The following is a 14278-nucleotide window of genomic DNA, read 5'->3' as shown; positions in this document are numbered from 1 at the left end:
ATTACAGCTGCAGTGTGGTTCTAATTGGCAGTGTGTCTGAAGTGGAACACACTGTGTTTTTGCTTATTGTATGCTTTTATCTTTGTTAAACAGGTGTGTGGAACCATGAATCTCTTCCAGCATATCTAGCAGAAAATAAATATAGGCATTTATTTCCATCTGCAAGTGTCTTTCATGCTCCATAGATATGAGCTGCTCTGGCAAAAAATTGCCCCTGTTCAGTGGAAACAGCAGAGTGGTGAAATGCATGTGAGATGGATCATCTCAGACAAGCATGATGGAGCCAGTATCTGCTTGGCCATTACTGCTGTAGCTTACGAGAAGTGAGAAAGGTGATCAATGGGTGGAAACTGGTCCTATTCTCCTACTAATTCACGCAAAAGAATGGGCCACTGGTATTTAGGGCACTCTGATTTCAGTCCCCAATGCTTGAGGTCATCAGTAGATAGACTACATAATGTGTGTTTTCTTTGATTTATCTGCTAGGTCAACACATCTCTGCTTCACTATCATTCATGATCTACTGTAGCAGGGTTTGCACTGCCTTTTATTGCTGATAAAATTAAATAACAAGAAGCACTCAGAGCCAACCTCTGCCAAGGCAGCTCACTTTCTGGACACTGTTTACTTTTAATGGAATAATGCTGTAATTTTTTATATATTCATTCTGTTTTTTTGTCATGTTTAAACATACTTCAAGAAATGATCTGAATAGATCTGAAAAATATAAATATAATTGCAAACTGAATACGTAGGAACATGTGGCACCCTACAGTACTACTCTAATACTCTTTAGAATGACCCATTCAGCTAGCTCCTGATAGCATCCCCTTCAACCACCAACAGCCAGATGCATCTTATACAAACTCCTGGAAGTTTCTGTTGTGATTTGGCTACCCTTTTAATACCTGGTTATCAAATATTAATGGTGTCATCAATGAAGTGTACTACACAAACAAGGAGATTATCTACTAATTGGAAAATTGTCTCTCAAAGGCCTGCTACATTTTGTAGACTGCAACTGTTTTAAGCAAAATACGATTAATAGGAAGTGGAATGGCTCTCTGCATGTTGCCTATGGCCCAGGTGACATTGCAATGTGCTGCACTGTGCTTGAAGGACATTCTCCCTGCAGCTCTCACCTCCCATTTGCTGTCCTGGGTTCTCCTCTTGAGCTGGATGTTCCAGTTCTCGGCGTCCACCTCTGCACAGTGGGCGATGGTCATGGCCACCGGGCAGAAGAGATCCAGGCCAGGAGGTCCGTATGTTACTTCTGGGCCCAGGAGGATTTCACAGCTGTCCAGTGTTTGGACACTAAAAACACACAGAGAGTAAATGCAAATCTTATTAGGTGATACGAGGAAATAAGTTACAGTACTGCAGACAACAGACACTGCCTGTGTTCACACGTGGAGACACGTCAGCAGAATGGATGCCTCGGCTCTCGTATAATTGTACCTTTTGATGCCTGGACTCGCTGTGCGTCATAAATGCATTTACTGCAGCTATGAGCTGCTTGCACAGCTGTCTTTGAAGCAATCTGTGCAACAAAATGCCTTTTTGCAAGACTGAAAAACAGCTGGTAGCAAGGTGAAATGCTCCATTCACTTCTTTACCTATATTTTTTGAAGCTCCATATTTATGATGGGGCAGCTTCACTGCTATCCATTGCTTTCCATTATATTTGAAAGCATTGTTAAGACTTCTTGCTGTGCTCTTTATGACTGTCCATATTTAACACATTCTATTTAGTAGAGCCATCATATGTGCATAACATCTCTCTTTGCACTTGCGCTTCTGCTGCTGCAAGCGAACCAACAAATTAATGAGCTCATGAAAAGAGGTGGACTGCCAACAAAACATGCCTCCAGGCAGGTACTTCCAAGTTTGAATGGCCATGAGTGAAAATGCTGAACCCTTGCTCCCCAAGTTCAAGTTATTGCCACACAGCCAGGCTGCTGGAATTAGTTCAAGCACAGGTGAAAAACTCTTGCCGGCGACTTGGAGTTCGCTCATTAAAAGCAGCTTACAACAAACAGGTCCTGCCAGTGGACGGTGGCGGCAGCAGTGACTCTGGTTGAGCTTCTGAGAAAGAGGGCAGGCAGATCATGACACAGGAGAGGAACACCTCAACAAAGCTCTTTAATCAGTCATCAGGTCAGAGATATGAGAGGCTTGGTTTGTTAGGACTTCTTCCTTTGAATGAGGCATACACTAAAGCAGCAGCTTTAGTGTATGAGACACCTCTACAGTGCAGAGGAATGCCTAATGTTGTGTTAGTGCCATTAATTTACAACGACTTGTGTCTTAGATTTGTATTTTTCACCATCATTTTCTGATATCACGCTTGTAATACGTCGCAGTTTGACATTTCTTCCACTATAACGAATTACAGTGAAGGAAGGAAGACATTCACTAGCGACTACAGCTAGAAATCCACAACACAGCAACAGATTGACTCAGCAGTTCATGATTCAAGAAATTGACAGTTTATTTACACAACTGGCATCTATTTTTGTACTAAAGTAGAGGGTTTCCTTTGTTTGTACCAGTACTTTGTAGATAACTTGATTGGATTTTTTCTATCTAGCTTTATATAAAACTTTCACCTAAATAGACTAGAAAATCTATATCAAAAGAATAGATTTTAATTTAAAAGGTGACATGAACTATCCCTGTTTAACACTAGCCACACCCCTAAGTACTTCACCAGCACCCTGATGAATACATTAAAACAACAAAAAGAATGCACTACTAACTACTAGGCATCAGGCTGGTAATGTGTGTGTCACAAACAGGAGAAGTGTGCAAATCCAAAGATTTGAACAGCAGTCAGAAAAAAATCTGGTCAGAAAACCCAGTGCAAACCCCTCAAAATAAAGCTAAGATTAGGGATATTTAGGGGCAACTCACTATGTATATTAGTAAGTAAGTAAAATTTATTTATATAGCGCTTTTCGCAGATAAAAATCACACAGTGCTTTACAACAAAGAAAAAGAAAAATGAAAAGAATGAAATACAACAAATAACAACGTAAAACAGTAAAATACAACATAAAAACAACAAATTAATTAAAAGCTTACCTATATAAAAATGTCTTCAGCTGCTTTTTAAAAGAATCAATGGAGTCTGTACAGCATAAAACCAGTGGGAGAGAATTCCACAACCTTGGTGCCACTGCCTGAAAGGCACGATCACCACGAGTTTTAAATCGAGTGCGTGGGGCCACCACCAGTCTCTGACATGATGACCTTTGAGCTCGGGAAGAGGAATGCCGTTTCAGCAGGTCAGAGATGTACTGGGGAGCTTGACCATGTAGGGCCCTAAAGGTTAAAACTTAAATTTTAAAGTTAAACCTAAAATTTACAGGCAACCACTGAAGGAAGGCCAAAACTGGAGTGATATGAGATCCTCTCCTGTTAAGAGTCGTGCTGCAGCATTCTGCACAGTCTGAAGACGATTTAAAGCTGATTTGTTAAAACAAGTAAAAAGACCATTACAGTAGTCGCAATGTGAAGAAATAAAAGCATGAATAATCATCTCAAGTTCAGGCTTTGACACCATTAGTCTGAGTTTTGAAATATTTCTTAAATGATAAAAACAATTCTGGACCAGCCGTTTGGAATGTCACTCAAGCAACATCGAGCTGTCAAATATGACGCGAGGTTTTTAAGGCTCGATTTTACATAAGGGTCTAAGAAGCTGATATGCTGCCCTATTTCTGGAATCATATGGTCAGGAGCAATAATTAAAGTTTCTGTGTTATCAGATCATATTATACATTATATAATATAATATATACCTATTATACATTTCTAACAATATTTCTAACAATTGTATAATATTAAGAATTATTTTTATAGCATTAAAATAAATGACACAGTGAACAAAAAAAATCAATCTGAAACTCCCCTTTCCCCCCCAACTGGTCACGGCAGATGGCCCCGCCCCTCCCTGAGCGTGGTTCTGCCGGAGGTTTCTTCCTGTTAAAAGGAAGTTTTTCATTTCCACTGTCACCAATATGCTTGCTCATAGGGGGTCGTATGGCTGTTGGGGTTTTCTCAGTTTTTTGTGTTGTAGGGTTACAACACAAAAAAATATCAAGTTAGGAAAAAAGATCTGATAGATAACCTCAAGCAAGCCCATACAAACACTAAGCAATAATAATCAATAAATCATTCCTAAAGATGAAATCTATTCACAGGTAATGTTAGCTCTTAATTCAGATTTTTTGGACCATCAAATTATTACGCAACCATTCGTATGCCTTCTTAAAGTGCGTTAAGTGATTCAGACAACATCAACTTTTTCAACTTTAACCTTGATAAATGTCACTTAAACTTAAGCAAAACCAACATACACATGTACATGCACACTATTTCTAAACAGTCAATTTTATGATTAGGTCTATATTTCACTATCAATCATTCGCTCTACATTTTTTTAAAATCAGCCAATCACACCTATTGAAAGGATTAGCCCAGCAAAATGTCTCAACATCGCCTCACAAAGCTAAAACTTTCAGTCTGCTACGTGCTCACAGCTGTTCTGACACTTTTCCTAAATCACACTGAAACTCCTTTTTTTCTCAGAATGTTTGTGGATATGAGCCTTGCAGTGGAGTGCCGGGGGAACAAGATGCAAGCACATTTTGTTAAGCTCTGCTTTGACCGCTGCTTTTTTTCCACAGGGTCATAAACATGTTTGACAGCGAGGCTTGGTGCTTTTATGCCTGTTTGTCTGATGACCCCCTTTCAGTGTGCTGCTCCCAGAAAGCAGAGTTCATACTGAGATTAAAAGTTGGCGCCTGGCATTGAGTGACTGGTTCCTCTTTGTGTTCTGTATGGTTTGATCTTATTTAATATTTCTTTTAGCATTCATCCGGCAACCTGCTGAGACTTCCTGTCAAGAATAATGTTTATGTGCTACATAATTATTTGCTGAATTAAGCAATAGCGGCAGAACTTTCGCAAAGTTCACGGTCCTTTCCTTCTAAGCATTGCTGTGAGAAATTAGCTGTCCATAAAAGTGATATCAAACACAAACACTGCTACACTTCCGATATGACGAGCTGTCAGATTTGGTTGGATGAGTGTGTAAACAAGCTGGCAAGGTCAGCTTCAACAAATATATTTGGAGAAAACTTGTGTGCACCCACTTAAAGCAACCACAGTACCTGAAGCTCCCTTTTGATAAATAACATATATTAGTTTTATATTACAGGATTTAGTCCAAACTTTTACTTTTGCACCTTAATAAAGACTGATTTGAATGTGACATTCATGTATTGTACACACACAGGAGTGAAAATCTTTGTCCTGCAGAAATAACTTTTGTATTTATTCTGATTCCACTTCCACTGAAAATACGACTGAACTTTGTTAGTCTTACAACATTTGCATAATTCTGATACTTTTTTCCAATGCAGATTTTGCATTTTAAGATTTAAACAGGCAGATTGATGCCAATGATTTTTGAGCTATGAGTCTTTTTGCATAATCATCTGAGCCAGTGGTTCACAAACCTGTAATCTAACATATGCGAGGCGCAGATGCTTCTGTTTTAATTGTGTTATCTTTAATTTTTTAGATACTGACAGCTGAAGACAGACTGGAAGGTAGAGACAGGGAAGGAGCAACAAACAGCAAAAACTTACTGTAAAGGTGCTGGTATGGTAATACATACGCACAGTTTCAGAAATTAATACCTTATATTGTTGGATCGTTTCATTAATATTGCAGCTGGAGATGATTGAAAGATTGAATTTAATTACTTACTACTGGGAAGCATAAATCTACAATACACTTGTAGATTTAGATTTTATTATCTGCAAAAGAAGAACTGACTATAGCTTTAAACTAAAGGTCTAATATTTGCATCCAAAATATTGTGGAGCAGAAGTATAAAGTTGTATGACATAGATACACACTTGTCAAAAAACACATTCTCATGATCTCAAAGGAAAAAAACAATATATCTGTCTATACTGGGTAATATGCTACGGATGAAAGGATGCCTCATCGCTTCATGGAAAGGAAAATGATCAACCCACAGAGGACTGACTTCAAAGACACACAAAAATCAAAGACAAAAAAAAAAGTCAAAGGTATCTATTCCTTTGTCCTCCAGGAACTGTTTGCTTACTCTCACCATATGAGGCTGGACAGTCATGCACCAGGAGGAAGCCAGGACCCACTGCACCAGTGTTGGGTCTGACAGTGGGTCCAAGGATCTCATCCCTAAACTTAATGGCATTCAGGGTGCCATTGCCTAGCCTGTAGAGGTCTGTGTGTCCCTTCTTGGATATGGCTCTCTAGGCCATCACTTACATCACTGAATCATGTTAGAGGCAGCATAACATTCATTATGGCATCTCTAGACCCTTTCACATCAGTCACTTGTGCTCAGGGTGAACCTGCTCTCATCTGTGAAAAGCACAAGGTGCCAGTGGTGGACCTGCTAATTCAGATATCGTAAGACAAATGCCAATTGCGCTCTTGAAATGCAGATGGATGGAACTTCAGTCAGTTTGTTTTTTTACTTCTGCAGTAAAACATCTCCCTATGTACAGTTTTTGTCAAGCCGGCTTATATTTGTGGTACAACTGTGTGTGGTCGCCTGAGGATGATCTCTAATAAGTTGGTGGAGATTTCTTCCACAGGCCAAACAGTTACAGCGTTGAACACTTAAGAGTCTGAACACTTTTATGGCGAGTTAACAATTCAAAATAAGAATTACTGCCAGAGATTAGAAGTAACTACTTAAGTACTTCATTACTGTATGTTACTGTACTCTGTACTTTACTTGAGTATGTATGTATCTATTTACACTTACATTTCTTACATTTCTTAAATTTAATCCTTCCTTATACTCCTTATCCTTATTTTGAATACAGGCTTGTTACTTTATGTTCAGTGGTATCACTGGCACTCATTCCATCCCACTTTAACGTTGCAAGTTGTAGCCTCGGTACTTTAGCATTTAGCGAGCACTAGAGAAGAGGAGCAAGCATAAAGGAGGTAATGTTTTTTTTTAACTATCAGTTAATTTTAAATACTAAATTTGTATCAGCTCAACAAACATCAGCAAACACAATCTGTGTGAAGTTTGTTGCAGTTTGTAGCTAGCTAAAGGTCCAGCTGCCGTAAAAAAGACAGGACAAGAGAGGAAGAAGAGAATTATTTAACTGCTCAGTGAAGCTTGATAAACTACAAATTTGACAGTTACATGCAATGTGATCATTTTTAATCACATATAAGATCTGTATATGATGTGTTTCGATAAATTATGCATTTTTATATTGTGAAACGTCCTGCAAAACAAACTTAAGTTATTCAAACGTTGCTTGAAAATAGTTTGTACGAGATAAAGAGGTTAGCTTGTGGTACTGTGGTGTTGTTTTTACCAACTTTATGCTGTCTAGTATGGAGACAATACACACTATACTGTTACTGTATACTGCAGTCTGATTTGTTCTTATTTAACATCACTTGCCAGTATTTCCAAGTTAAGGATACCAAAGGATACACTCTTTGTCGTCTGTAATGCCAGATATTGGAATTTTGTTGTATATCTGTATTTTAATACAGTCTTACTCATCCAGACAAGTCCAGGAAACTTCAAACTGCAACGTGCAGGGAACAGCAATTATTGGGCCAGGCGCGCAGTCAGATACTGATTTAGGGAACACTTATTTTGCTTTTGCTCTGCCTTCAGTTGGCAGTTGGTGTTTTTAATATCGCTCCATCATGTTCATTTAGTTGTGGGAAGCCAAAATACACCATCAAGATTAAAACTGTCCCTATATATACATGTACAAGAGATGGCTAACTGCAGTGGATGATTGCACGGAAATGTGCTTGGGTAACTTGGAATATTGTTTGCAAACTATTTTTTCTGGATTTCAGCAGTTAACTTATTAGAACCAGTAGAAATTGAAGCTGAAATTACAAAGATGTGATTGAAGGTGTAATAAGGCAGAAATGTATGAGACATTTCATATTCCATGAATAATACCGTCCAAATTCTTACCAGCTAATAAAAGTCAAAGTCATATCTACACACCACATCTACTATTTTTTTCTTTCTCACTGTCTCACTCCTTTTATTCTGTGCAGGCCTAAAATTGCTCATTACTTTTCTGTTCAAAAGACTGAAAGTTGACTCATGTTGCTGAGCAGCCCGCTGGATACAGCATGCCACCAACACCATAGCAGTTAGGGGTGTGTTTCCCACAGAGAGCAGCCATGCTACTTGCTGTGCTGCTGCTAGATAAAAGCATGCTTTTAAATGGCATGTGATTTACCCAGAACAACTGCCTGTTTACTTGCAATGTCATGTTCATACAGCCATAATTGTCTTAACAGCCTCCAAAATGATACTTCAACTTTATTTATGTCTTCTCCCGCCTCCACCTGCTGGAAACTTTTCTGACTTTTTCATAAGTGATGTGTTATGTAAGCTCCTCTGCCATTACAGCAGCTTATCAGAATTAAAAGCAGATTCTGTCTGTTGGAACACCTTCACAGTGAATGCTCTTTCTGGGTGCTGACATCTACTCCAGACTTCCCAATTACTGCTTCGGCATCCGCCCTGGTAAGGAGGGGTGAGGTATTCTGATTTTGTCTGCTTATCAGGCCGGGTGCTATCTCATTGCACAACCCTCTGCCCTATGTCTGTTAGCTCAGTCAGTTTTTCAGTTATGTCAACAGCAGTCCGACTCTTTACTGGCCCTGAGAGAGCTCTTGGCCCATCAGCCAACAGCACTGAGCCTGATCACACATTTAATGCAAAGTGCAGGGAAGGAGCAGATTACCTGCTCCTTAAGTAGCCTGCAGCTCAGGCCCCAGATTCCTACAGCAGCCTGAAGCGCCTGAGGCTAGCAGTCTCTTTTCTCAATTCCACTTGTCATCACGATGAAGGGCCCTATACGGCAGCTTCTTGAGCGCCTAGAGGAGGTGCATTATTTAAAGTGAGCAGTGATTCACTCCTTGGGGACCCCAGGAGCTGCACAAAGTGGCAGACTGGGTCGGGGGTGGTGACGGCAGACTTAATAAATGCACACATTAGCACACTCCATTAGCTTCACCTCTATTTGCTTGTAGTCTCCCACCTGTTTGTCCCACTGTGCTTTTGTCCATTTTAAGTTAATGCAGGCACCTTATGCGGTGTACGGATACATTAATCAAACAGGCTCCTTTAGGAGACTTACTTTTAGCTTTAACCAACCTTTTAACTCTGCAAAATCTCTAATGCAGCGTAACATGAAAACAGCATTGTGAAAGCTACAGTAGCTGATTGACATAAATGTTCTGGAGAGCATTAACAATAACTTGAATCACCAATTTGTGCAAAGAGTAAAAAAAAAAAAGCACCATTAAGCATTGATTTGTAATGCTATTACAATTGCTATTCAACTAACTCTGAGACCACTTCATCTTTAGTTCCAGGACCTTGGCGCACTGCAACCCACTTGACTGGGAAAATGAGAACAAGCAAAAAGGCTAATCACTTGAAACAACTCAACATGCTATTTGGTCACTTATCACTGAGAGCGCTACTCAGATTGCTAAAAATAACACCAAATTACCGTAACTATTGAAATAAATGTTTGAAATACTTGTGAAGCTAGCATACAAACAATAGTATGTTTTGCTAAGGTTGAAGCACTATTTCTGTTGCTTTTGTACAGCAGATAAAATGATCTTTGCTTCTAATTCCTGTTGTAATGTTTTTTTTGTCTCTGTGCCTTTTGTGTTCCCCCCGGGCTACACTTTTAGTTACTTCCTACTTTATTCTGAAGGTTAATTCCTCATGTAGCTTTCTGTGGTTTTACTTCCCTCGTTTTTTCTTCTTCCTGCTTTTGTTGTTCTCGTGATTGAGGCTACATGTGCCTTTTCACATTAGGGAAAACAGTGGTTGCTGATGCCCAAATTTATTACGACTGAAGGCAGTCGTAATAAAGATGGTTTTATTCAAAGACGTAGGTAAAGTCTGAAACCACTCGCAGTTAGTAGCCATATTCAAAACAACTTTGGTGTGTCAAGATGTTAATAAACAGGGGTGCACATAAGTGGTCCGTAGGTGCGCATTCGCTGTCAAAATAAAAGATGAGCACCAGATAAGAAGTTGCAACGCGTGTTTGCGTACATAAGATTTTCTGGAGGATGACAGACATTTGTTTGGAACTCTTAAAGATGTCGAAGAAGCTCCTTTAAGCAATTACTTTGGTGTTCCTCCACCTCCAAAGAAATGTCAAAAGGAGTCCGAACTGCAAAAGAAGCACATATTCTTGGAAAAGTGGTTGCAGGAGGTGAATGCACAGAGATGTGGTGCAGAATATGCCGTGAAAATCCCACTCTAGCGGACAAAAACAATGCCTTTTATATGGACGCAAACGCATGTTGCAATTTCTTATCTGGTGCGCGTCTTTTATTTTGACCACTTATGTGCACCCCTGTTAATAAGATTGCATAATGATGGAGCCAGTTTGCTGTAGTCTGACATCAGTTTGCAATGGCTTAGGTTGGCAGTTAAATGCAATCTGCTTATAGTAATATGGTGATTAGTTGTGATAATTTGTGAAAAATGCTGTTGCCATCTACATACACAGAAATTTATTTATCCATGTTCTTCCACTTATCCAATTCGAATGGGGGCTGTAATCTATCCCTGCTCCCATAGCTCATCAGTCTGCTGAATGGCCAACACAGAGAGACAGACAACCATTCACACTCACATGTACACCTACAAGTAAGTACAGTACAGTGTACAAGCATGATGTGACAATGTTGTTTTACTAATGGGATTAATGCTGAGCTCCTATACATTGTTAAACACTCATGGTTAATAGAGAAAACGAAGCACAAACCTTAGACTTAAGTTATTAATATACTCTAGTACTGAATGATAATATTAAATATTAGGCTCATTAGGTTCAGCATCAGAACAGGACAGATCTCATCTTCCTCATCAAACTGCAGATTTCCTCATCTATGTTTGAGCCTAACATTTCAAATGAAGATGGATCTCTGTCCTGAGGAAGACAAGACTTTTTTTCTAAAGTGTAATGTCACCTTGGTGGGGACAGTGGGATTTGTGAGCCCTGAACCGAAACCACGAACAATGTGTTCATCCAGAACACTGTGCAGTGGGATCTCTCAACCACGACTGGACCTGCGTAAGCAGGTGCTAAAAAGGCTCTCCATCCTGATAAACAGATCAGTTTGGACACCCAGAGTAGAAGCAGCCAGGATTTTAACCAGAGGGCCAGGCATCCAAGCAGGAAGTCGTGTCACACCTATGCACTGGTGCACTGACAGCTATGTATAACAGATAATCAGTTTTTAGCCCTCAAACTCTATAAAACCAATCCTGCAATTTACTCTGTGAGTGCTGCTTGGTCTGTTCGTGGGATTTATGAATTAAAAACTTATAAACAATATACTAAACCAGACCCTGAATGTTCACCTGGGCCTCTTTCATAAAGCACATCTGCGGAATATAATTTCATCAGAAAAAGTAATTTTCCTACGAGAACAAAGCTGCTTCTGCCTCAGTAGGTTGAAGGATTTATCTTACAATACAACGTGCTCATAAAACCTTGAAGGCAAAAGCGAATATGTCTGACCTAAGCAAAACCGCGACTTCACAAGATTTAGATGAGCCTTTGAAAAGCTTAAAGAAAATAGCTTTAATAGGACTGCGAGTATGTGGAGAAGTAGGTTGGAGGGGGGTTGGGTGCAAGACACTGTAGTGGGAAAGAATAGGATGCAATTCTGTGTCCACTGGCCTGCTACGACACAGACGGTGATTAACAGATGGTGAGATGACAAAGTTAACAGACCACCAGAAGAAAAATTGCTGTCAACAGTAAATATCTTTCAGTGCATGAGGAGCAAGGGGAAAACACAAAACACTGTCATGTTGGAGCCTGACATATTTGCTGAAAGTTTCAAAGGTAGAAAAGATGGTGGGAGAAAGTAAACAGTTTCTGCTAGCAGGTAGGAATCTAAAGGAGGGGATGAAGGCAGCTCTACACCAAAAGGATTTACACCTGTAAGGACTTTCAAAGACCCCATGGAGCATGCTATACAGTTGTCACAGAACCTAGGAAAGAGTGCTACCTGTAACCTGAAAATATAAAGAAACATACAAAGCTAATTATCCATTTGCTTTTCCTCCTGGTCATGCCTGAGGTAGCAAAAAATAATAATGGGTAATTACTGACCTAAATAAAGGCTACATTTGCCTAAATTGAGTACACACTATCATTCCACCAAATTAGAATACTGTTTTTCTAGATGAAGTCATTTGATGGGAGTGCTCATCCCGTCCCCCTCCCCTCACCCTGCCCCCCTCCCCGAGCCTGGTTTCTTCCTGTTAAAAGGGAGTTTTTCCTTCCCGCTGTCATCAAGTGCTCATAGCGGGTCATTTAATTGTATTATTGTATATGATATAAAGCACTCTGAGGCAACTATTGTTATGATTTAGTGCTACATAAATAAAAGTAAACCAAGATGCATTGTGTTGGTGAAGTAACACGACATTAACACTTTTTGAAGTGTTGCTTCTATAAAAACATATCTTAGCCCAAGAGAGTAATGCACATGTGTTAATAAGTTAAGATCTCCCATAGAGGTCTATGATTGAGTCACTTTTATTGTCTCTTTTAATCAATTATCTATTTAATGAATGTCTAAATATAAATTTTTAAATGCAACTGGAGAAAACAGTCATCTTTACTCTTGAAAAATAAGTTTTGCATAGACTTACTCTCCTTCCTTTAAATTACTTTATGAAGTAAAGGCCAGATAGCGACATTGGCACAGCAGATCTGTGATCATTTTTAACTTACGATGACTCTTTATTTATCTTTACTATGTATCAATTTATATTGCACATGTGTTATTTATGTGGGCGACCATGGCTCAGGGGGTTGGGAAGCGCATCTGTAACCGGAAAGTCGATGGTTCGATCCCCGACTCTCTGTCCTGGTCGTTGTGTCCTTGGGCAAGACACTTTACCCTCCCGCCTACTGGTGTTGGCCAGAAGAGCCGATGGCGCGATATGACTATGTAAATCCAATCTATTATTATTTATGTTTTACATAGTTTCTACCTGTCTGGTGACTATGGATGTAAAAAAGCAGTTTTCCTAAACTCTGTCATGATTCTGTGTTTACAGGACTTCTTAAAAAGCTCTGAGATTGAGAGGTTTCCATGTATTGTGTATAATTGTGTAACTATAGAGGGCAAAGAAGAGCTGTGCTGAATTTTTAACATCAGTATAAAACATGTAATGGAAAATTGAGTGACTGCTTTGAAAATCAACCTCAAATACAGAAAATCTGCATCGTGACAGGCATAACTCACTCTTTCCACCCCTGTTTGCATCTTATTATGTCAGTGGCTCCCATCAAGGCGAGCTACATCCCAGTCATTTTGTACAGGGAGTGCAGAATTATTAGGCAAATGAGTATTTTGTCCACATCATCCTCTTCATGCATGTTGTCTTACTCCAAGCTGTATAGGCTCGAAAGCCTACTACCAATTAAGCATATTAGGTGATGTGCATCTCTGTAATGAGAAGGGGTGTGGTCTAATGACATCAACACCCTATATCAGGTGTGCATAATTATTAGGCAACGTCCTTTCCTTTGGCAAAATGGGTCAAAAGAAGGACTTGACAGGCTCAGAAAAGTCAAAAATAGTGAGATGTCTTGCAGAGGGATGCAGCAGTCTCAAAATTGCAAAGCTTCTGAAGCGTGATCATCGAACAATCAAGCGTTTCGTTCAAAATAGTCAACAGGGTCGCAAGAAGCGTGTGGAAAAACCAAGGCGCAAAATAACTGCCCATGAACTGAGAAAAGTCAAGCATGCAGCTGCCAAGATGCCACTTGCCACCAGTTTGGCCATATTTCAGAGCTGCAACATCACTGGAGTGCCCAAAAGCACAAGGTGTGCAATACTCAGAGACATGGCCAAGGTAAGAAAGGCTGAAAGACGACCACCACTGAACAAGACACACAAGCTGAAACGTCAAGACTGGGCCAAGAAATATCTCAAGACTGATTCTTCTAAGGTTTTATGGACTGATGAAATGAGAGTGAGTCTTGATGGGCCAGATGGATGGGCCCGTGGCTGGATTGGTAAAGGGCAGAGAGCTCCAGTCCGACTCAGACGCCAGCAAGGTGGAGGTGGAGTACTGGTTTGGGCTGGTATCATCAAAGATGAGCTTGTGGGGCCTTTTTGGGTTGAGGATGGAGTCAAGCTCAAC

The 14278-nt window shown here is 39.8% G+C and overlaps 1 protein-coding gene across 4 annotated transcripts in view; it reads right to left on the bottom strand.

Annotated features, from left to right (window-relative positions):
* LOC309719077 (netrin receptor UNC5D-like) overlaps nucleotides 1–14278 on the bottom strand; it is a 309431-nt gene that overhangs the window by 48411 nt on the left and 246742 nt on the right. For all 4 annotated transcript variants that reach the window (XR_014280140.1, XM_082554925.1, XM_082554926.1 and 1 more), the window contains one exon: nucleotides 1143–1314. Coding sequence is in view for 3 of the 4 variants with exons in the window: in XM_082554925.1 (XP_082411051.1) it covers nucleotides 1143–1314 (172 nt within the window). In the remaining variant the exon portion in view is untranslated. The remainder of the gene's footprint in view (nucleotides 1–1142; nucleotides 1315–14278) is intronic.

Source organism: Aulonocara stuartgranti (genome assembly GCF_965226115.1).
Source record: "Aulonocara stuartgranti genome assembly, chromosome: 12".
NCBI classification, from domain to species: Eukaryota; Metazoa; Chordata; class Actinopteri; order Cichliformes; family Cichlidae; genus Aulonocara; species Aulonocara stuartgranti.
This window is presented reverse-complemented; position numbering and strand designations above follow the sequence as displayed.